This window comes from Clinocottus analis, unplaced genomic scaffold, assembly GCF_023055335.1.
Source record: "Clinocottus analis isolate CAN_PGR_092001 unplaced genomic scaffold, fCliAna1.0.p SCAF_19, whole genome shotgun sequence".
Classification (NCBI taxonomy): Eukaryota; Metazoa; Chordata; class Actinopteri; order Perciformes; family Cottidae; genus Clinocottus; species Clinocottus analis.
Window position 1 is genome coordinate 10,840,964 of NW_027175920.1, and position 24,638 is coordinate 10,865,601.

Genomic DNA, 24,638 nt, shown 5'->3' on the forward strand with positions numbered 1-24,638 from the left:
TATACTTTATTTTTCTTTGGAAAGGTGTATAACCAAGCATACATATGACATGTATTTATTCCATATTTAAGCTCACCAGACGGCATACATACAAAACTATGGAGCTTAAAATGCAGCATCATCAATTCTAGTTGAACGGCATTAGTTCGTCTTAGAGCTTTTGGGATGCCGGCTTCCCTCCGTCCACCGCGGATAAGGCGGCGCGGTTCAGGAGCAGAGAGGGGATTCAAACGCTCGCCTCTGAGAAACCGAACCATCGTGTGTTTCTGGGCGCCTGCAGCATCCAAGACGTTCTCCATCGGTACCATATCGGGTCAGCTCTCTGGGAGCCTCACTCCGCTTTACATCCGAGGCCTTAAAAGCAAAACTTGCACAGAAGATACAACAAAGCATTTTTAATCTTTAGACCTGGCAAAAAGAAGAAAATAAAAGTCTAACGCCAATTCATAACTGATCACAGCAGCATGCTCTCAGCTCAGTGGGAAAGACGGTAAAAATAATACAAAAAAATCCTCTCAACCAGTTCACTAGGAAGCCACTCATGGGCCTGCGCGACACAGGCCGCTAACGTGTCCCTTCACTACATTCGCTCACACGCAGCCTGTTGCCTTTTAACAGAAAAGGCAAAATACTGACTGTTCAGGCCGGGCGGGAGTTTAATCCTGCTACTTCTGCTCGCAAAACTCAAAAGAAATCAACCAAAACACATTTAAATACACACCTTTTGTGGAACAATACAAGACTTCTATTGCAGAGGGTCTCATTACCTTCCTTACGTCCCTGAAACGTACTTGTCGCCAAGACGGCTTCTTGGAAATACTGTAGTACTCGGAGCCAAGTATATCCTCCATACAGTAAATATATAATGCGTAGTACATGTTCTGGGAGGAACCCATAAGGCATGATTTACATTTAGAGACTGCATTAATTAGGTCAAGCCACAGGGAATGTGTTTTCAGATCGGGAAATAAATACAGGGGAAGGAACAACATAGGACGGGGGTTTCCATACAAAAATTAAGCGTTTGAGACGACTGGAAACCTGCAGTCACCAGCTACACTTAAACAGTTTTGGTTTCTACATCTCCTGCTGACTTCCCCCCCCATGCTATAGAAATACCTCTTTTTATTTCAATTGCTCATTCTAAGGCCATTATTTTTTCCAACATTAAAAATACAAACCCTTACACCGATATCCAAGCGAGTCTCGCCCGTCCACCTTGTAACCTTCCCCGGGTCCGTACCCACGCTTTGTATTGCTCATCGTTGACAGTCGCGTGACGTCATAATCGGCGGTCCTCTGCTGTGTGATTGTCGGTAAAATTGCGCAGTAAAAAGATTAAGTGTTGCATTACACAGCCGAGGCTTTGTGTCACTCGGCCTCCTCGTGACCACATCTGGCGCCGTCGTGGAGGTCGAGAGGAACTGGAAGTAAAGAACGGCCGGCAACGGCTTTAACAGTTGGACTGAAAATGAGAGCAACCTGAAGGAGGAGGAGGTGGAGGAGAGGGTGGAGGGTCCGTAATGGGGATTTGCCCGATGACGAGCAGCAATTCATCTGCTCATGTTTTCAATTATTTGGTCTATAAAATGTCCAAAAAACACAAATTACAATTTGAAAAATGTAATTTGTATTAATTGAAAAAAAAAATGTATTAATTGATGATCAAATTGGTTCCCGGTTAAAAAGCTGAGAATGAAACGGACCGTGACATCGTCAGCTAATGCACCATCAACGCTATCGCCTACCAGGAGCTGTGGGCCTCCACCGAGGTCGCCAGACGGGGCCACTACGTCCCAGTAAAGTCCTTCATACTGGCTGGACTGGGAGAACAAGACGGCAGAGGAGGGCTGCAGATACGGGCCGGGACGGAAACAGACGACATGAGGTGTGTGTACGATGAGGAGGAGGAAGAGGAGGTGATGGGGGGGCTGGACCGGAGCGCGTCATCGTCTCCTCCTCATAGGACCGTGCTCTCAGAGTCCAGGTCACAGTCTTTGGGAGGAGGCAGGCCGGAAGAAGAGGAGGAAGAGGAGGAGGAGGAAGAGGCCGCCGCTGGATGCTGGTCTACAGCGAACTCGGGGACCAAAGCTCGACTCAGCCCTTTGAAAGACATCACCGGGTCTAGAGAGTAAGAGAGAGGGCGAGGAAGTCACATCGGGGAGACAGAAAGAAAACCTTACGGTGCAAAGAAACACACAATACCAAACACATAATGAAACCTACTAGATCAGTCTCCGTTTCTTCTAATGGTTACATAAACATCCTCAAAAAGAGAAACGCACCGTTGACGCCCACGGCAGACCAACAGCGGCCATGATCGCAAACATGTGGAGCTCCGTCCCCGGAGTATGAAAACATTTAAAGCGGTTGCAATTATGCCGTCGATGCAGCCGTGTCATATTTTCCATAGCTTAAGACGGCAGCGGGGGCTCGGCAGAGGCCCGGGGCGGATTCTCAGCCAGCAGGCGGCGCTGTTCCACCAGACACTGAAAGCAGCGACATGTGAAGCACTTTCCACTTCCTCAGCTGAGGAGGAAAAGTGTCTGAGAGCTAAAACGGTGCTGGTGCATGTGAGATGGAGCTGATTGTACGGAGCATGCGTGTCACCTTCAGCTGGGATGTTAGTGACGAGTGAGAGCGTGTGGAGCCACGTGTGCAGATGGACACTGGTTTAATATTCATTAACGAGGAGGACTGATGCGTAGTTGTATGCCGCCGTGCCCAGAGTAAAGGAAGTGAAGTAATGCCACAGTATAGTATTTATTATAATAATTTATGACATTGTGAGCCATAAACATCTTAGTGTATAATATGTTATAATGAATGTCAGTTTATTATGCCATTAAAAATGTAATAATTTAGTTGCTGTGCTCGCAGAAATAAATAGATATTCAAATAGTTCAGATCTGTTTTTTATGAACTCCTATTTGGACGTAAATGTTAACACCTTTGACAGCTGTAGAGTATTTCTCAGTTCATCATCAATGTCTAAACGGAGCTTAGTGTCAGATGCTCTGATGCGACAGACAGACATGCAGATAGACGTGCAGATAGACATGCAGATAGACATGCAGATAGACATGCAGACATGCAGATAGACAGACAGACATGCAGATAGACATGCAGGCAGGCAGATAAATAGATATGCATGCATACGGACGGACAAAGCAAAACCTAATGCGTCCGGCTGCTGCCGGCCCGGAGGCATGAAACAGAACAGAATCTCCCCGCTGACAGGTGGAGGATGAAGATGACACGCTGACAGGTGGAGGATGAAGATGACACGCTGACAGGTGGGGGATGAAGATGACACGCTGGTAAATTCAGTTCTGCTGGTGAAACCTGGATTTGGCCTCCGCTCCAAACCCCTGAGGCCTTACTGATGATACAACATTTGAGTGGCGGTGAATGACAATGAGTGACTCACGATACATGATGGCCCTGCTGGAAGACATGTCACACTGCACACGGTGCTCTTTCACTGTGGCTCAACCAAAGCCCCCGTTCTTGGTGTTAAAAACTAATTTCAAGACGCTTTTGTCTTCTCACCGCGTCCCCTTTTTTCTGAGGTTTAATGGACCAACACTGGAGGATTATTGAAATAGCCATCCAGCACTGTGATACAGTGTGACAGTCGTGCATCAGGGCTTCGGCAGGTTCATGATACCTGATGGAGGCAGCAGGCAATGCGTTCAGGTCAACAATGTGCTGCTCATGAAAAGGTTAATTACAACAAACCTCTCAAAAGTGCCTCTTTAACCTGTGGAGGTTATACAATGCAACACTGTTAGAAAGAGAGCACATTAGAGATCAGCAGTGAGTAAAAGGTAAAAGTCGAGACGGATGAACTTTATGAGAGACACCAACCAACCTGTCATCTTGTAAGCAGCGGCGCAGATCCCGTTGGAGTCGCTGGCGAGGGCAGTGGGCTGGGGCGGCGGCGGGATGCTGGGTCTGTTCCGGGGTTTGGGGACGGGGCGCGGCCGGGGAAGAGAGCCCGACTGGTAGGGAGACGGGGACGGAGGAGCTACGTCCTGGCTAGCGGAAGGCGGAGGGGTGTCTGGAGGGGTCGGGGTGCCTGGAGGCGAGGCGTCAGAGCCCTGCTGGTCGCCACCGGGCTGGCCGAGGGACGCGGGCTGCGTCGGAGGACTGGCCGGTGACGGGGGCTCCGGGGGCGGATGGCTGGGTGCTTGGATCGGGGGCTGGTTGCTGGAGTGGCGTCGGGGCGTGGCACACGGCTGCAAGGTGGGAGAGGTGGGCGAGTGGCTGGACAAGGGTCTGGGAGTGGGGCTCAGGGGCTGGGAGGAGCCCGAGCAGGAGGAGGAGGCGTGGCTCACTGAAGTACAAGGCTGGCCGGGTGGAGGGTTCATTGGTTTGGGAGGGGGTGGAGCCTGCTTCTTGGTAACTGAAATGAGACGGCATATCTTGTGATTATTGGGGGAAAGGAAAAACAAAAATAATATCCGACAGTACATGTTCTACACTCTTCTGTAAATGTTGTCAGATGAAAGTTATAATGCTCAGAAGGATATATTAGCAGTCAAGCCTTTCGCTTCCTATGACTCAAACCAGATCACCACACAGACTCTCACCTCGACGCATCATATGCGGACTGGGCCCCATGGATCCGGCCCCGGGGCTCCCAGTGCCCAGCTGCCCTGCAGCGTGGGCCCCTCCTCCAGAGCCGTTCCTCTGGAGCAGAGGCGTTGGGTCACGTTGCTTTGGGTGACTTTAGAGACGAAGGGGGAGAAGAAAAGTCTTATAAACCTGCACACTACTTCTGTACACACACACACACTTTATTTTGTTAAGTGAAGGTTAGAACTATTAAATTTCCCGGCGCTGCATTGACAGACCTCACAACTCGAGTCTGGGTGTCTCATCTAAACGCGCCTGCCCAACATCGTCTGTAGGACCAAAAGAATGCTGAACTGAACAGTCCAATCTGTCTGCACATGAACGTTGTCCTTTCAGCAGCTAAATCAAAGACACCCTTCAGACGTTGCATAACGGGCACTAATGTCCAGGGTTTTCTGAGGCAGTTTGGGCCAGTTAGTGTGAGGTTCCTGCTGATTCCAGTGATTCGGGGAGGAAAGCAGAGGGATGGGAAGTCGAGAGGCCCCCGAGAGTGAATGCTAGCAGAATGACAGCAGCCATTGTTGTGCTGCGTCTGTGGGCTGAAGTCAGACAAGTCTGCATAGCTGGGACTGGTGATGGTGGAAGAAAAACGTGTGGTTTTGAAAGAGAAAAACAACAGGCTGGACCATAGGGACCAAGAGAGGAGACGTCTGCGAGGCATGCATTATTGATCCAAATCCACTGCTCTTCAAGATGCCCATCAGAGCGAGCTCTCAGAGGCACTAATGTCTTCCCGTAACATGAACTCTGAACGTGTAAAAGGCACGCGCGGCCGTCTGTACGGCATGCGGTGTCGTTCTCTACCTGCGGCAGAGAGGCAGCCCTTACCTGAGCTCGTCTGTGTGCTGGGCTAGAAGCTGCTGAGCGGCGGCGAGCGCGGCTAGACTCTGCGCCAAGCTTTGCTGGGAAGCGTCAGGCCCTGAACCCCCTGATTGAGTTTGTGGCTGGGGCTCAGGCGAGGGCAGGGGGGCCGTGTGGCCCGGAGACTCCACGGGGGGTAAAGGAGGCTGGAAGGCGGGCGAAGTGTGCTGCTTTCTACCTAAGGTGTTACTGCCTCTACGAAGGGTGTGGTCCGAGTGCTTGTTAGGGGTGCTACACAGGGAGAGCAGGGAGACAGTGTCGGAGAAACACAAAAACACCAAAGCTTTGATCAAAAAGTCTTAGATTAGAACAGGAGAGTTAATTACCACAACCCCCAGAGCACAATTTAAAAGATTTAACTGCTGAGGAGCATATTTAAAAAAGGATTGTATCAAATTGACCCCATAATGTTTTAGAAGCAAAAACACAAGGGTCAGAAAAAGCAGCTGGATATAAAAGAAAAAGGCAAAATTATTTCCAAAGCAATTAATTGGAGAAGTGAGGAATGCTGAGGGCCAGAGAAGCGGTGTCTAGTAACGGGGACTAAAGCCACTGCAGGTGGATTACTTGTCCTTGCGCGTGGCGTCGCTCTCTGGTCCCACCATGCTGCCGGGCCGCTTCCTCTCGATGGTGCCGCTGTCATAGTCGAGGTGGTTGTTGTGGTTGGACGCTGGAGTAGGCATCGCAAACATGCCGGACACGTTGAACTCCACATCTGTAGGAGACGGACATGACGAGACAAACTGTTACAAACGCAACGAAATCAAAAACTGGGCAGGGAGTCACGATCTTGACGGACACTCGTGAGCAGCTTCATCTCAGCGCTTGCTTTGATTAGCAAGAACGCCAAATGTTAGAAAGGTGTGAATATCGGTCCATGGGAAACAAAGAGTACACCCATTTTTGTATAATAGTCTTTATCCGATAATGGTGGTGACAAACAAATGTAATTAAAAGGAACATATATTAAAGGGCTGCTCGGCACACTGGTACGTGACTTCTTCTAACTAACTGATTTAAGGGGAATATATCACATCTGTTTTTCTACGTTTTCATTTTAGCCTTTGGGCTGACCTCCAATGTGCAAACCACAGTTTGAGGCAGACACAGCAGGGATTTTAATCTTGGTCCTTGGGAGCTTGATTACCGCTGACACTCTTTATTTCTAGGCAGTTGAATCGTATCCAGCGTGAATCTCTGGGGTAAAAAAAAAAAGGCCCCGAATGGCTACAATGAAGAAGAAGAAGAAGAAGAAGAAGAAGAAGAGAAACAAAAGGGTGAGATTAGAGCGTGTGCAGAAGGAACACATAACGTACCCTCAGGAAAGAACCAGTCGGCATGCTGGATGATGGGCTCCACGATGGCCACCACGTGCACAGACGTAGCTGCAGCCATTTCAGCCAGACTCCTGGAGGCACACGTACAGATGAGCAGAAATTAGATGCTTTCTAGCATAATGGAGGGCTGGAATCAGCTAAATTAACCGGCTCTCCTCTTCACCACTCTGGACCGGGGCCGTGCCTCTCAGAGGTTCATACATTTCCTTTTTCTTACACGGTAACACATAATCCCCTCTCACCCCTCAGTCTTGGCCCACATCAGGTTGGGTCCCAAGACGATGGCGATGTTGCTCGGAGTCATTTTGTTCACCTCGCTGTCCTGAGCCAGTTTGGCTAGAAACTTCACCAGATACCTGCAGGGAAACACACAGCTGTAAACGTCGTCTCATACAACCAATATGACATTATAGCCTTGCCATCATGGCCTTTAAACGACTAACCTCAGGTTGGTTTTATTGTTCTTTGGTAGCTTATCACATACGACCCAAAGCGCCTGGAGCCTCTTGTCCGGGTCTGACACGCTGGAGAGATAGAAAATGGAAGCAGGGCACATTATTAGGTCAGTCCGGGGGGCTAAATGTCCCAAAATAATCATCCTATCGTTTCTCATTGCTGTGCAGTGATCGAGCCATCCAGTATCGACACATGACAGTCACAGTGATAATGTTATGAGCCTTGCCTGGAGGCCTGGATCCATTCGTCATAAAGCTGGTACGTCATGAGAGGTTCAGGGAGCTCCCTCAGGTAGGACTTCAGAGCTCCTGAAACACGACCGCAGATAGAGATTTAATATTTAGGCCTCTTTTCCAAGCAAACAGGACGGGAGAAGTTTCATTATAGCTTTTAAAATGATCAGTGAAATACATTCAGTTCATTATTAAATATAGTTCTGACATCTTCACCGGGAAATCCAACACTATTAAAAATGAAGTGGCAGGTTTGAGAAAGTGACTTGTAGATGACACGAAAACAGAACTAAATACCGACATTCAAATAAGTTTGAACTTCCCGTAGTGTACAACCTTACTTGTTTCTGGATTTCAACAAAATATAAATGAATTGGTCCAAGTAATAAACCAGGAATCGATGAATTTAACCATGATGGTTTGGGACGTACCAGCGACAGCGTGGGGGTCCGAGTAAAACTCCTCCAGTTGTGACGTGGAACAGTCCAGCGCCGCTTTCAGCTTCTTTAGCTTGGACGCACCTGCTGCGATTCTGAGCAGACCCTGACACACAAACACACACAAAGACAAATAAACCAGGGTAAGTAACAAAGACACAAGTAGGCCTTCAGTGTGCACACACACACGGGACACCCTGTGCTTTCTCTGAAACCTACGCACCGACTTTCCTCACACACATTTACAGAGACTGTCCCTATAAATCCACGACAAACTCTCCCTGCCAGCTGCAGTTAATGAAACCTTCAAGCAGGCGAACAAACACACCCGCCACTCGCAGCACAGCTCTTTACTTTGACACTTAAACAAAAGGCCGGCGTCACACCAGCGTGACACAGACTGGACTCACCAGGGAATGAATGTAGGTCGACAAGTAATGTGCTTTGCAGTTGAAACTCGCACACCGTCGCTCTTTTCTTTCCTTTTTTTTTTCCCGCACAGACATGCACACACGCCAAAAAAAAGGAATCTGATTCATAAACAGGACACGAGTAGATTCTACTGTAGTCTAAATTTGTATCGGGGAGGGACATCACAACCATATCATGAATCTTCACTGCAGCATCGCGGCTGACAGCTTGTTTATGGTTCGGCCATCAGCCTTTTTCCTTGTGTCGAAAGATGTTCAACAAACAAGTTTAAAGCTTGGTTTCAATTATGTCAATGACCAGCGGAGCCGCTAATCACAGCCACAGCTCCATGTGAGTTTTAATGAGCTACGCCAGCACTTTTATTTTACTGACACGGCAGGCGAAGGAAAACAAAATGACGGCGATGTCAGTTAAGCAAACAAAACCTCAGTACAGGGAACTGGCTTGACGTTAGAGAAGAAGCTCTAAAAGATGATTGTCTATTGATAAAATATATCTGACCGTAATATATCCATTAATTTGCATTCAGCACTTTTTGGCTACTCAGGGGCAGAGGACCCACAGCGTGTTATGTTGTATAAGGTGTTAGCAAACAGATGTTGCGTCTCTGACTAGCTGATCCATCCAAGTCCAAAATACACTTTCCTTTGAGTTCTGTTTTCGTCTCCTCCTCCTCTCCAACTTCTGAGTGAAATAGTCTGACCAGACCCTGCGTTTCCAAGCAGCTTTTGTTATTTATTTTGTTAGGGAAGATGCAGAGCGTTTATCAGAGCTGGCTGGCTGAGAGCCGCTGACTGTTGGAAACAGACTCGGTAAGAGTGATGGAGACTCATATTCAACTGAGTGAATATATGGACCATAAAACCCAAAACAATGAGCTACTTGAAGATGTGGCAAGAAAAAATGTATAATAATGAAATCAGGAATTAAGCTATTTAGTCCAGAAGCATCCTGACCCTTAGAGCCCATGCTGCTCCTAACCCTTCACATGACCGATCCACTTCTTTTCACTTTTCCAGTCTCTTGTCGCACACGTCTAACAGAGGAGGATGAGCAGTGCTTGCATCTGTCCATCCATACTGAAGCATAAGGGCAGAACAGGGCAGGCTTCCTCATCCTGTTCCAGGATCATCTCTCTGCTTTACCTCTTCCTTCATGCCCGTCTCTAGAAGCATCATGATGCAGGCCTCTATTGGCAGAGCGATCTCCCTCCCACTCCTTTTCAGGTGTTCCTCCAGCCCGGTGCCGAAAGCAGGCTTCTCTGTCCACGAGTCTAAATAGAAAGAGAGAACTTACGAGTGGCAGTGAAGAGACGCTGTTAATTAATTAGCATTAATTCTGCTGTTGCAAAGTTATTATATCATCTAGTGCACCGATATGCAACATTAAAAAAAAACATTTCTTAAAATCAGCACTGGCCTAGGACTTGTTGCTGTCTGGATGGCAGATTTCTGGGTCAAACCGTCTGCCTCAGGCCAGTTCCCAACCAGTACACAGGGCGCCGTCAAATAATAACCACATGCTCCTCGTCAGCGGGAGGGACTGTTCAATCCTCTCTTTGTGTGCAGGCGTGTGTGTATGTGCGCTAATGTGAGCGTGAACAGGGAGGAGAGCTTGCAAAACCCAGGTGGGTGTGATGGCAGAAGTGGTTGGGGTGTGTGTGTGTGTGTGAGCGTGTGTGTGTGAGTCATTGCCACATGCTGGGAGACCAGGCTCGTTTGGTTTAGACCAGTTGTGTTTAACACAGAAACAAAAAAAACATCCCTTGTATAAGACCATCGTCACGGCTGCAGAAAAAACACACACACACACACACACACCAAAAAAAGAGAGACATGTTTGTAAAATGGAAAATTAGATTATTTTTTTGAGAGCGGAGAAAACAAAAGGCTATTCTTTCAAATCTGGGCCTCACTTGTGATCTTGAACAATGAGCTTCTGGACATTAGAACAGACCAGTGACGTAATCAAAAAGGCACAGTAGCTGGTTGCATTTCCCCAGCCGATGTGAAGGGTGAATAGGAGCGGGGCTCTGCTCTGAGCAACCACTTTACTTTGCAGCTCACCTTTGAGCAAGCTTCTCACATTTCTCCTGTGCCCAACAGGAAAAGGTTAAAGGGATATTAAACGACACAGGGACCAAAGCAGAAACATGAGTAGTCTGGAAAAAGGTGCCTTCTCATGGAAATGCGCTTGGAGCTTTCACATTATGAACTGCACAGAGCCTCCTTGTAGGTCTTTTAGTTTTTGCAAGGCCGCATTGATTTTGAGTTCAAAGCTCGTGTCTGCATGACGGCGTGTTTGCATGTATCATACCTTGCTGAGCCTGGATGGTTGGCAGGACATTCTCCAGGACGGTGAGAGACTTTCTGTGGTAATCAGCTTGAGCTTCTAAGAGCTACACAAACAGAAACCACAGGGGAGGGAGGAGGAGGGCGGGGGGAGGGGGATGAGTCGAATGAGACGAGCAGTGAAAGACACGACAGCAAAGTGAATAAAAATGTCTGTGCCAAGTCTGTGCGATCCCCAGTCACTCCGCAGCTGTGAGCTGTCTCTCACAAAAAAACTCACACACACGTCTTTGGGCTTGCTGTGTACTCACTGTTACAAAGTAGCAGGCATAGTCCCCTTCTTTTGAGAAGAAACTGTACATGTCTGCAGCGAGTTGATCCTGAAGAAAGAAAGAATACATTTAAACGTGAAACACTAAAAAGATGAAAGACATCATCTTAATAAAGTCACAATGTGCTTCACAATAACAACAACAGTCAATGGTGTCATGTCATTTCAAATGGTGCAAGGGCAGACGTCAGTGGTCAGCTAAGCCGCTGCTCTGTGCACTACGTGAGTCATAAATCCTGCTGCTGTTGGCAGGACTCAATGAGACCGGGAGGGGAAACTTTTGCAGGGGGAAACACACGGCTCTGCGCTTCCTGGATAGAGAGCCTGACGCATCACGCAGCCTCTACACACTGAAGCCCAGCGCGGATTTAGTTCAATAGATGCGAGAGCACGCGCACGCTGACGGGGCATTTTCAGTGTGTGCGTCGGCAAACTGGGTCAGAGGGCCCGAGGGTCTCAGGAAGCGCAGTGGTTGCTGTGGTCCTCCGTTTCCCCAGTTTACACATCTGTTTGTCTCATCCCAGTTGCTTTAACTCCATAGACGCACTCTCGTATTGATATATTGATAGACAAGACTCTAATACGGTTTCCTTCTAAAGACCCACGGCTCATCTTTACTCGTGCTGGTTACCTTGCAAAGCTCCACTTTGTTCATGGCCTCATCCATTTCCTCCTTGAGTAGGTCAGCCTTGGCCGTCAGTGCTTGAGTGTTTGTTCCTGAGATTATCGACTTGGTTGCCTGCAACCATCTGAGTTTGGAAGGACAAAGGAACATTGGAAAATGTGAATGAGACTGACCTGACGTAGTTTTTAAGACTTTAAAAACTGACGCTGTGTTCACCAGTTTCCTTTAAGTCTGGTCCGGATGCATCAGCTGACACAACATCAAAGATCAATGCAGACAACTTGATGACAGACAGCGAGCTGGAGGTGGACAAACCTTGCTCTGGCAGAATCATAGTCCAGCACCAATTTGGCCAGCTGTTTCCTCTGCTTCAGGATGTTGGGAATGTCCAACTACAAAACACATGCACAACAATTACAAGGTTGGATGAGCCGAAGAAGTTAGAATGACAAATATCTGACAATCGTGATTGTCATTCGATTTTCTCTCCTTAAAAGCCTTCTAATGGTAAATAATGGAGATACTTTGCAAGTTTGTAAAGGTTGATTCCAACTGTCGGGGCATTTACTCTCATCTCAGTTTGTTGAGTAAGTGATAACAATTAATGTTTACACTTAAATGGCAGACAGTTACTAAACCAAGACAACTGTAAATGGAGGTGTTGGTCGCTCCAAACCAAACAGCTGTAGCAGGTGCAGGTGTACAACAAACAACCCAAAACGCTTGGTTTACGGGTACAAACATACACATAATCGCCAACAGTTAACGTTTGGAAAACCACAGTCTGTAATGACGGACGTCCTCATTTCATCAGGATGAGAATCAGTTGTGTTTTCACTTCTCCTTCTCCAACCTCACCATATCGCATTCATGCAAAAGTGTGTGTGTCTGCACCTAAAAACAAGCCTAGAGCTAAGAGAGAATTCATATATATTAAGAATCTAATATTTAACTTGAGTCATGTCCAGAAGGTGTGAGGTGTCTCACCTCTGCGAGCTGGCTGAGAGGATCCAGAACGTCCTTCTCTATCTGCAGCTCATGTTGCATCAGTTCTGATGCCAGGCGATTCTCCGCCTCGCCACACTCTTCCATCATCTTCCTGTGAACACACATTTCAGCACAAAGACAGAGAAGAGTGTTGAAGTCGCAGCCGAGTCATTTTTATGCCTAATTGTCACACCATTACTATTAGGCGACGATGTGACATCCAGAGTAATTATCGCAGAAGGATGACAATCTGCTCCAGCTCGTCCTCTGTTCCAAGTCGGTAATCGTCATCATTTCCATCTGCCCAGATCCTGGAGCACAGTGTCTGAGTGACAGCTCTTCTGCGGTCACGAATCACAGTTTTATACTCAGGAGTAAAATCCCTCAGGCTTGAAATACAAAAAGAACAACAGAGTCTAGGCTGACAGACCACCTGATGTACTTTCCCTTCCTCATTACTTCCACACAGACAAGGCTGCGGTGTAGATTTGGGACATATTCACTTTCTAGATCCTCAACTACAAAAACTGTCTGCTCCCGTTTGGTGCGTCGCTCTCAGTTACGATGAATGATCTGAAGCTCGTATAAGGAAACTGCTAAAAAAAAACTAAAAAAAACTGGGAAGGTTGCGCTCCCTGGATGCGTGGCCTCATAGTTCACACGCTCTGGGGTGCATCTGCTCCGTTACAAACAGTTGCCGAGGAGGAGCAATAGTATATCTGGCCTGTCATTCAATCGCAAACTCACCCTATCAAGGAGTCTTCTCCCAATTGGTTCCCGCCTTCCACCATCGCCTGGGAGAGTGCAGTGAGAGGGAGCTTTTTCTGTGGAAGAGGGACAGATGCAGACTAGACTTAGACCTCCATTGAGACACAAACCACTACACTACTAAATATAACAAATAACAAAGGGTACCCAATCCTATACAGTAGCGTCGGTATTTGACGTTAAAGCCAATGGAAAATTCATCAAGGACTTTCCATTGAGCTGTAAATGCAGCCAGGAAGAGGAAGAGAGCTTTCAGAGCACAGGAGGAAAATACAGGTGTTAAAGGGATTTAAGACACCAACTAGGGAAGTGAGACATCTATCAAACGACAACACTGGAGCTTGTTTCTTTTTCTTTTTTTTTTTACAGTTGCACTTCTGTAAGTGGGCAACATCCTGTTTTCTTAACCAGAGAATCCCAAAAGGCAAAAGTGTCATGCATAGTGAGTAAAGATGACAGATGTCTGAATGGGAAACGGAGCGAGTGGCGCTGAGAACCAGAGAGGTGGAAGAAGTAATCTATGTTTACCTGACCATTTCCTGTATAGAGGCGTGGTACGGACTGAAGTGCGTTTTTGGGTGGTGTGGGGTAGAGAACACAAAAGAGAAATCATGGACCGGAGGCCAACTACGGACACTTTGAATGAAAACATCTCATAAATTGTGCGGGAGGCGACATAACAAAATAAAGTCATTAATCATCCTGGGACAGTGGAATGATCTGGTTTGTTGTTTTGTTAAAAAAGGCGACAAATGTTTCATTGGAACAAGTTTGATGTCTCACATGTCTCTTCTCTGCATCTGCGCCGATGTGCCCCTGCAGACACGACACCATCCTCTTGTGTGTGTTGTGGGACACCACGCGCACCAACTCCATGCGCCGCTCAATCTGTGCAGAAGACAAGAGATGCGAGAGCGGATCTTTAGCAGACGTCTCCACGTGTCGTACGACGTCATGCTCGCCCTTCCCACAGCGGGGTGCAACAATTTATGAACTACGCAGGACATGTGAAGCGTTTGTGTTGTTAAAAGTGAAGCATTTGGTGGTAGACATTTAGCTTTGTAAAAAAAGCTAAATTTCATCTATTCTGATGAATCGACAAACTACCCCCCGCTGTTTGTGTTCCAGTAAAAGTACACAAAACACACAGTCTCTATAAACACACTGTGTCTCTATGAAGCGTCATGACACTGTGTCTGTGTTGATGGCTGATGAGGTCCAGTTCCTTGCAGACGTTTGATTTGTGGGAGTCGGGGGTCAAAGTGCATGCATGATTGATGAGGCCTGTCCCCGCTGAACAATGCTGGAATGTTATCTTTGCAACACATGACTCATCGGAAGTGTCTCTGCAGCAACGGCCACTGGTCAGTGACCGCGAACCAGCAGCTCTTTGGGTTTTAAAAGTCCTTTTGGATTGCACAGGCGGTCTCCTGTCTGCTCGCCGAACTACACAGATCCACTCTGTGCTTTTAGCCTGACGAGATATAATACTGTCATTGATGAGAGCCGCAGCCATTCAGGCTTAAGGACAGAGGCCGACTTAAACTCTGCAGGGTGACTGTTCACTGTCCTCGTCATGCCAGGTGTCTGACTGGGACAGTCAGTGTCAACATTAGGCTGGCTGTCACTAGCCCATGAATAGAAGTGATGATTGCAAGTTAGCGTTCAAGTCTACTTAGAAGTCTGACGGGGCAAAGAACTGGTTTCAGTTGGCAGCGCTTGTGAGAAAGTCAATAGCATGTTGCATGCGGCGCTTCCAACCCGAACAGGTGTGTCTTGAGGTGCAATTTTAAATTAATTTTAAGATTAGAAAGCTAAACGGGCAGGAGAAAGGAGGAGTCCACAAGTGGCTCAAAAAGGGACAAACATGTACTAAAGAGTTGGGACAAACAATGTTCCAAATATAAATGGGAACATGGAGGTCCAGAGGGCAAAATGATCAGAAATGGAGGGAGATGAAATGCACTGGGAGGATCGACCAAATACCAGACAATCGTGTTGCATAAACAGAAGGCAGTGAGATGTCAGGAATTCAGCGGCCGATAATCGGCCTTCTGAACGCTGCTGCCCCCGTCCCCTCCTTTCCCCTCTGTGTTCGCGCTCTTACGTCATTCCCGACCCATGGTCCCCCCCTCCTCCCTCCACCTTCTCCCCTCCCGGCATTCCCAACACAGCTGGGTCAAATATAAACTTGCCAAACACACGAGTAGACACGCAAGCACACACACACTTCAATAAGCTGGAGGCCTGGGAACACTTCTTAAGACTCAGCCCAGTTTGTACCTGGTACAAAACAAGCAGGGGATTCCCCTCCTTGTGCTCTAAGTGAGACAAAGTTCCCGTGTGGGTGTACTGGGAATGTTTGGGTTACATGGCACTGGGAGTATTCTTCTTTCTCTTATTGTAATAAAAAAATGGGGTTAGACACACAACACCGTACAGTCCAAAAAAATGGAATATGCGGAGGAGTCAAGAAGTCCCCCGGGAAGGCGGCAGGGTGTGTTTCTTCCCTCCCGCTATGTGATGAGGTCAACACTTGGTCAATCCCGTGATGCGTCATAGAGCAGGGAATCCCAACACCAAGTTGGAAAGACAGGGAGGAGACAGACGGAGTCTCACAAACAGTCCGTCTGTTTGCCTCCGTTTGTTTATTGGTTTCTAAGAGAGGATGTTAACATGTCTGGACAAGTGCAGAATGAACAAAAATAACACAACATGACGCAGTAAGTGCGGAATCATGCAGTGCCAAACAAATAAATACCCATTGTTTGTACGGCGGGATATATGACAGTGATAACAACAGCTGGTTGCCACCGGACAGCTGACCCAAGAACGCTGGGTGGCTCTTTGGCACCCTGAGGGACCTGATGCAAAAACAGTCTTGAGACGCAGGAGCTCAGAATAAGGACTCACACTGGAGATGTACATGGGATCCAACGAAGAGACAGACTGAATCATTTTGGTTTCACAAGACTTTACAGATGGAAGTTATTAAAAAAAAGAGCACAGTGGTAAAAGCAAAAAGTGTTTTAGAAGTAGAAGGCTGGCGGCTGAGCGAGGGTGAGCACAACAGATTCAAACTGGAAGTATAATAAGTCGATAGTTTGCATACAAACACTGCACAAATATGCCAGGATGAAGACGAACCGAGTGTTTGTTTTAAGTGCGACGAGCGACAAAGTCATCCTGAGAATAAAGGGGTCGAGTGATTTCCAACGCTCCATCCCTTCCTCCCTTTTTCCTTTATCAGTTCCTGTGAAGCCGACTGCAAAGAGTCTCACAGACTTCCAGACAGAAACAGAACGATTGTGTCTTTGAGGAACAATGAAAGTCTATGGTCAGTCATAATAGTAGTCCTATTAGTAGCATCCCGGGTCCTCGCTGATCGCTCGTCCACTTGCATTACACAACTCATGCTGACTCAAAGAGACAAAATAAGGTATTAAACATCTTGTATGTTCATGCACCAGCTGGGGAGAACAACAACAACAAAGGGTGTCAGGCATTGTGTCCTTTGCTGTTCTCAGGGATTAATACAGTTTGTTTTAACATCTCAGACACCTCCCCGTCAAACACAGACTGTCCTCATCCCTGGAATGTCTTTGCCGAGCAGCCAATGTTTTGTTCCAACCAGCTGTCTGCCTCGAACGAGATGGATGTATAAAAACACAGCGTCACTGATCTCAGTGCAGCTCGTCGAGCCCTTATTGTTACGACAGACGTGTTTGTGGCAACCATGTGTCAGCAATCCCAGAGCTTGCGTGTCTTAATTTCAACCGAGTGCTGCACCCACTGATTAGCAGAGAGGAGGCTCTAATAAGTGGTATCAGCTGCTGTTTGGCTTGCATGGAAACTTGCATAGTTTCAGCCTTGGTCAGCACATTGTCCAGCTGCTCATTAAGCTTCAATAAGACTCTTTCCTGCCAAATAAATGGAGTCTAAATGTTGCTTGGCACCAGAGGTGCTCACTGCTTTGGCTGGTGTTGTTCATTCAATACAGCTTATATTGCAATATCGCGATAAATCAACTCAATGCACAGTTTCAGCAGAGTTTCCTGGGAAGGAAGAAAAGTCTAACAGCTTAAAATTGCCGGAGCACACAACAAAGTCAGTTGTCCTTTTTCAATCATTTCATTCAACATCTATAGAAATACTTAGGGAGGTATTTTTGAAACAAACTGATCCGTGGACAGTGACTGACGCCATTGCCGTGTTAAGAGCTGGTCAGAGCTCTGCAGCCACATTAATGATTTACCTGGAGGAGGTCATCACTGAGGACTTCTGTTTTCTCCGCTCTGTGGGTGAGAAAAGACAACAGAGAGCACACAGATTAGTACTTGTACATCAACATCGTGTGCAGTCACTGTGATAATATCTGCTAGACAAATGCCACCACTCCCTTAAAGACTGGTTTCCACGCATTGGTTCCAGTATTGAAATGGGCATCCAAGAATGGGTGGGTCTCTGTAGTTTGTTGCCATGGCCCAACCAATGTCACAGGCTGGAGGCGAAAAAAAACATGCCTCTCTTCCGACTGCACGGATACAGAGCAGACCAAGTCATGAACTGTGGCACGCAGGAATTATATCAGATCGCACACATTACAAAACGCAAAAAAAAACTTAGTTTTGCTCAATCACACGGGAGCGTTTTCATTCCTTTAAGCCAAAGCTCAGCGTGTCATGCAGCTCTGCTCTGCCTGAGCCTATTAATAGCAAACTAATAGTTGGACCTGAAGAGGTCAGAAAGATTATTCACTTAAAAGGAGAAGGCTGGGAAACACAGGCTAAGCTCACACTGCTTATCAACACATTCACACAGTGGCTGACGGCTTCTGCACTGCAGTCAAGTGGGTCAAGCTTGTTTACTTGAGACTCAATTTAGCAAAAAAAAATAAGTAATGCTTAGATTGCAGACAAATACTTTAATACGGATTAGAAAGCCAAAACACCCAACGACGTCAATCATGCGATTGGCGAGAGGCCAAACACTTATTATATCGGCCTGTTCCATCAGAGGATTGGTGCACCGATCCAACTTTTACTCTATTGATGCAAACTCTGATACTACAACTCAGGACTTCTGCCAGTGTGACATGAAGCACGCATGAAGAGCTGACAACGAGCCATATCTTAAGGAATATAACTGAAAGTGATTTTCTATGGTATTAATGTGGAGACTTCCTCTAATCTTGGTCAACACATCTCTCCTAAACCCATCTGCTTCGTCTAGTATCTCGGTGCAGCCCTAAAAATGGCTTCCTCAGCTTATTTTTAAATCATGTAGAAAAACAACGATTTAAAAATGGTGTTCATGGTGGTTCAGGATAATTTCCCAAACACGAGTCACGGTGACGTATAAGACGTGCGCGACATCCGACAAAAGTGTTTAATTAAAACTGAATTATGTGTGTGATTTTTTGCAATTACCCCGAGAGGAAATCAAGTGTTCCCCGAGATAATTACATTCATTTGTGTACAAAATAAACTTTCTGCATTTACTGTGACGCAAAATGAATACTGTGTGTGTGTATTGTTGTGTCAAACCAACGTGTAAACTTTTCCGAGTGTAAAGTTCAGCCTTCTGACCGACGTGACGTGTATACGGTGGCGTGCCTACATTTTGGGTGACTGGCGCTCTTCACGCAGCCTGGGCCCTCCTCCAAAAACTGCTCTCTGAACTATAGTAACCTCGTCACAGCTGCTTTCAATTACAGCTCACAGGCAGAGAGAACCAGAAAGAGACGGACAGAGAAGGGATGATAGTTTGGGGGATCGAAGGAAAGAAATACAAATACAGAGATCTTGGTTATGGAGGGGGGTTTAAAGACTCCCAGAAGTGCCAAACCAGATTAATCTAGAAGCTGGGGATGAATGGAAATACTTTTTTTTTTTTTTTTGGAGCAGAGTTATAGCCAAGCCAGTGAGTGATTGAGGACCTAATAACGCACAGAGACCTACAGGAAAAAACATCCAGCTAGCTGCAGAAAAACAAAAGTAGTGAGACGTGCGCACACACAAACACACACTGCAATGTGCACACGCACGGCGTGACTGTAAAGCCACAATATGGAATCCATGTTCTGGTGTTGTCGACGAGCTGAAGAGCTCTTTATGTGGTCCTGTCTTTAAAACCAGCGTATTCATCAAGCAGACTGATGGACGAGGAGCGTGACTTCCCCCATAGCCTTGGTTATCGAGGTGCTAGCTGAAGGTGTGTCTGGGAGGATTTTGTCAGACTACGACATGAAATGCAACTCGGATCAATGACATTTTCCCTCTGAATTCAGCTCTGCAGGATAAACTGGTGGCTGTTTTCGTGCCCTTTGCAATTACTGCATTTAACTGATTAAAATGGAATAATCAGGACCCACGCAAAGACACTTATAGCATAATAAAAGCAACACTTGTGTGGACCGACCCCGACAAAAAGCACTGTGTCACGGGGGCAAAAAAAAAAAAAAGAGGCCGTGAGGACGAGCAACAACAAACAAAACAATTGTTTTGCCGACATCAGCTGACCCGCAGCGAACAGAGCTGACCCCGCCGTGCCTCGCCGAAGCAGCCGCCCTTTAGAGAAAGTGTGTCAGCGAGCGCCGCATGTGACTCCTTCACAACACGAGCGCCTCGCTGCACAGCCGGGGCCGCTGCGTCGCACTGGTAACCATGGCGACCTGCCATTAGTGGCAGGGGAGTAAGCGAACACTGCAGCCGTCAGCACAATGGAGCGGCTGTTAGCGGCCGCTCAACGCAATCAGCGGCTGAGGAGCAGGGAGGGTCTGCCTCCAACGGCTGCAACAGTTGGCAGCTTGAGGCAGAAGGTAATGGATACTGGCCGCAGATGAAAGGAGCTGACTCGGCTCATGCAACCTACGCAATGTGGCTGATTATGCGAGCCGTCGAGCCAACGTTAGACGAGAGCGAGCAAAGCACAGGGATGCACGCCGAGGGACCTTCATCATGGGCGTCGTGGTGTGAAGATGAAGCAGCTCAGAGCTGAAGCTGCCCATCATGACAACGCAGGGTGCTTCCTTCCTGGCACTATGTTGTCACCACTAATGAAGGAGAAGTGTTTCAAAAGTTAATGGCAATTTCCACAACACGCCTCAAAAAATGGCTTGTTTTGTCCAGAGCTTAAAATATATTTAGTTTACTGTCACATAAGAGAAAGAAGAAAAGCAGCAAATCTGAAGTTGAATCTGAATTTTTCACATTTTTGACGGCTAATGACTTTCTAAAAGATGTTCCTCAACACCGTCCTCTCGTACAACCTTCCTTTTGAGTTGCTGTGATTAACATGATTACATTAAAATACATGCCATTGACGTGCCACACAGGGCACCTGACACACCTCGTTGTCACCGAGGTCCTCCCAGGTGAGACACGAGAAGAATGCCCGGTGTCACCTCTCCTTGTTTTTTTCAAGAGGGACATTTTGCTGGAGGAGTTCATGACGTTAACAACCTGTCAACCCAGATTATGTCAACGATGATGCAAGTTCAGTTAAACACTTTGATGTGTTTAAAGGCCTATGAAACAGCCTTTTTATTCACGCAAGGCTACTGTCGCTCTGAACAGGGCCTGTTCTGTGAGGCAGTTTTTGTTACCGTCGGACAGAACCAGGTTGGACATCATCTAGGAGGACCCTGAGCTGACCTCGTATGGCTCGGGTCCAACAGATTTAAAAGGCCACTTCTTTCTCGATACTGTTCCCTTACCATTATCCTCTGTCCACGCTCCTCTGTGGTAAACACCATGTGAACGGGGGATAGTCAAACTGCATCCTCAGCCACATGAAGCTCGTCTATTCCCCGACAGTCCAGGGTGACGTCATTATCACAAGCAAAACGGAGAAAATGCAAACTCTTGAACATAAAGGTAGTGGCGATAGTCCCACGGTGCCCTATGAATATATATATGCACAGATTTACACGCACACACGTTAACCTGCAGCAAACATGCATGTGTGGAGCCAGAGAGTTCAAAGATAGCAAACTAAAATATGCTTCCACACAGACATTACAATCCTTGTTGTGTTCGCTGGCATGAGTCACATGCTGCTTTCCCCTGCACCTCAGTTTCTCTCTCTCCAGTCTCCACATCAATCTCCCCAGATAGCTCTCTCCTGTTCTCTAGAAAACACTTGCATGTCTCTGGGAGGCAGTTTCCTGTTTGCAAGAAGAAGAAGGAGAGACTTCCTCAGAGCGGCTGCTTGCTGGACACAGTGTTCTGCTTTGCACAATCACAGGAACCCAGGGGGCAGCGGCCGAGGGCCTTTGCGATCCAAACTTTTTCAGACGCAGATGCACGAGCAGGGACCAAAGTTAATGGACAAAGCAGAGGGCGCTCGCTTTCCCCTGATCCAAACGTCAACAGGTCACTCATTCTGAAGGGCATGTATACGAGAGCACGACCCTACTTGTGTATACAAAAGAGCAACCAACCAGTGCGCACACACATGCACACACACATATACAAATGTCTGTTTTCTGCATTACACTCTCTCCAGTTTGAATTTACTGCCGGTACACTGCAGTGAGGAAGTTATGAGTATTCCAGCTGCGCCCCAAAGAAGCAGAAAAGTTTTTTCAAAATGTTTGTCGCTCTGATGAAGGAAAATTAGCCAAAACATTGTGTTTTAATAAATGAAGGTAGACTTTTCTACAAAGCAAATGCTGTGCCTCTTTTTTTTTTCCTCTTCTCCCTGGTAGTTTATTTCATTCCAGCAGCGTGAGAATGAGTTCCTTTAGGATGATAATAAATGCAGGAAAAGCATCACAAAACAAAAAGGTTACCTTTAAAAAAGGCAACTGATGTTCCAGGGAAATATTTCAAGCTTTCAAATGTGGAAACTACGATCGATGTGGCACCGCTGCCTCTGCCCACTTACTGATGACACATTATTGTGTACAGCCTGTCAGTAGCTTTATCTGGAACCATCCACTACTCGGGTGCACCTGCTATCCGCCTGAGGTGCCAAACACTGTTGGCTGCCCCCCCCCTCCCAAACACACACACACACACACACACACACACACACACACACACACACACACACACACACACACACACACACACACACACACACACACACACACATCATGAGAGCATCCTCTGGCCTCACTCCCCTCCTGTCCACAGAGATCCAGTTACAGAGGGACCCTGTGTGTCATCACAGCATAGTGGCACTAGTTAACAAGAGCCAACGCTGCTGCAGAAGGCTTTCTCATTGTTACTCTCTTCTTCAGAGGATTAATTCACTTAACAGCCGAGACACTGCGGTGTGTTACAAGTTTCAGATTGGGGAGAACACTCGGAGCGGAGGCAGACAGACACTTATCTACCACTTATACGCATTCATCTATTTTATATGTTTTAACTTTGATGTCTGGTTGAAGCTGAGCGTCTAGTGTTTCACAAATGGAGGCTCGTCCTGCCACTTTATCAGTGCAGAGAGAAAGATGTCCTTGTGGTGGAAAGTACATAGCAGCTCCTCTCCTGCTGCAGCAGCATATTAGTCCTGTAACATCTTTTCCCCTTCGTCGATGTCTGAACTCAGCTGCACGCATGACCAGAGATGTACTGGGCAGCGAAGGTCTGGACGTACCAGTAATGTACTGTCACAGTCTGGTGCCCGTTATCAGATGATATCTGCTTTAAAAACCTAAATCAGTGTAATCCCAATAACTGACGATGTTCGGCCTTTTGGAAGACTAACATCTTTCCAGATGTAGCGTAATGTCATGTGTGCATGTATTACACAACTAACTTAATCACCATACAATTCACATTTTTAAAAAGGCTTGTGCAAAAATGCCTAACGTCACAGTTGTCTGTTGATGGTGTAGGGAACTCTCAGATATGAAAACTATGTGTTGCATTTCCACCCTTGGCTACATGCCCTACTGTGTGTTTTCATCAATTAAACAGACATTTCGTGTACTCTACACACATGTTGACAGCAGAGTAAAACCTTGTAATGAAAGAAGGGGGCTGGTCCAACACGGGTTTCATCATTGGGCTCCTGGTGGTCATTTCCCACGCAGATAACTGCGTGGATGCTCCTCCAGCCTGCAGGAGGACATCTGGTCGGGTTCAGACGCGTCAAGGAGAGCATTCACACATCTACACTTTAATCCACAGTCAAATCCCGGAGGCTGGTTGTCACCCATTAAAAAAAGCAACTCATTCATTCAGGAAAGCCTGTCCTCTCAGTCTGTCCACACATAGTAGATTCGCTATTTCTTTTAAACACCACAACTACGCAGAAAGTTAGTGACGAGTCATGTTAAAACGTTCAATTAAAAACCGACGAGCCTCAGGTGAGAAAAACCCTAAAGAAAGTGTGTCGCTCGTGAACTTCAATACTTGCCTGCCAACTGTTTGATTGGCGAGCTGTTTCATCCGATTGAACTGCTTCTTCATGGTCGCGTGCCTCGCCAGTCTCGTCCGCCGACGTCGCGAGTTGAAAAGCCGGGCTGCGGCTGCTCATGAAGTTCACAGGGCCTCGTCCCCCGCGTCAACGCTGCGAGCTGCCGCCGTGACAGAAGAAACGAGCAGGAGCCATTGAGCCCAAAGCCAATTAAAAAGAGTTCGTAGCCTCGCTAGCCGCCGAGCTAGCCTTTCCCCAAGTGGAAAAATCGAGAGAAAAGTTCCCGTTGGGGCGACGGCATGATCCGAGAAACCTCCTCCTCCTCCTCCGCGTGTTTCCGTGCATGAAAGCAGTCCCGCGGCAACTTTCACTGGCTCCGGAGGCGGCTCTGCATGGCTCGTCCTCGGTCACTTTCCCTTGACCCGTTAGCCGGCGAGCTAACGTCACGGAGCTGGATAATCCGTCGGCCGTTTTTCTCCCAGAGCAGAGCGGACTGAGCAGCAGCGGCTCACCTCTTCACTGCCAGCGCGCGCGCGCACACACACACACACACACACACATACACACACACACACACACACACACACACACACACACACACACACACACACACACACACACACACACACGGGATCGAGGGAGCAGGAAGTACCGCAGCCTCTGCCAGACAGCACCACCTCCCCCTGGACACTGACGTGGGAAACCCGCTCCGCAGATGGAGCAAAAATAAGAATAATTGGACTACACAATAACAAACATGAACAAAAGTGCAGCTATGAGAAAGAATACGGCTTTTACATGCAAATGTATTCATAAAATAGTTTTTCTGCAGCGCTCATACAGAGGAGGATGCTCCAGAGTATAACGT

At 47.2% G+C, this 24,638-nt stretch overlaps 1 protein-coding gene across 7 annotated transcripts; it reads right to left on the reverse strand.

Annotated features, from left to right (window-relative positions):
- arhgap17a (Rho GTPase activating protein 17a) lies at positions 1-24,282 on the reverse strand. Of its 7 annotated transcripts, none has more exons than XR_011077838.1 (22): positions 23,771-24,280; positions 17,655-17,694; positions 14,183-14,287; positions 13,928-13,960; positions 13,379-13,455; positions 12,632-12,743; positions 11,960-12,036; positions 11,651-11,768; positions 11,000-11,068; positions 10,714-10,795; positions 9,543-9,670; positions 7,960-8,071; positions 7,522-7,603; positions 7,283-7,363; positions 7,082-7,195; positions 6,819-6,910; positions 6,070-6,217; positions 5,470-5,733; positions 4,596-4,732; positions 3,875-4,408; positions 1,749-2,124; positions 1-367 (listed from the first exon to the last, which is right to left on the reverse strand). XR_011077838.1 is itself a non-coding variant. In XM_068582922.1 (22 exons), exons 1-21 carry the CDS (start codon positions 23,821-23,823, stop codon positions 3,759-3,761), a joined length of 2,463 nt encoding a protein of 820 aa, XP_068439023.1. In that variant the 5' UTR covers positions 23,824-24,281; the 3' UTR covers positions 2,036-2,124; positions 3,742-3,758. The 7 variants fall into 7 exon arrangements, 5 of the variants coding, with proteins under 5 accessions (XP_068439021.1, XP_068439024.1, XP_068439022.1 ...); XR_011077837.1 differs by having other exon boundaries at positions 1,188-2,124; XM_068582922.1 differs by lacking the exon at positions 1-367 and adding an exon at positions 3,742-3,763 and having other exon boundaries at positions 2,036-2,124; positions 23,771-24,281.
- Between the last annotated feature and the right edge of the window lie 356 nt (positions 24,283-24,638).

Coding starts and splice junctions, on each gene's coding strand:
- arhgap17a (XM_068582920.1), bottom strand. CDS start 23,823: ATGAAGAAGCAGTTCAATCGGATGAAACAGCTCGCCAATCAAACAGTT. Junction 13,456..13,927: donor TCTATACAGGAAATGGTCAG/GTAAACATAGAT, acceptor CCTCTTCCACAG/AAAAAGCTCCCTCTCACTGC. Junction 7,196..7,282: donor AACAATAAAACCAACCTGAG/GTTAGTCGTTTA, acceptor GTTTCCCTGCAG/GTATCTGGTGAAGTTTCTAG.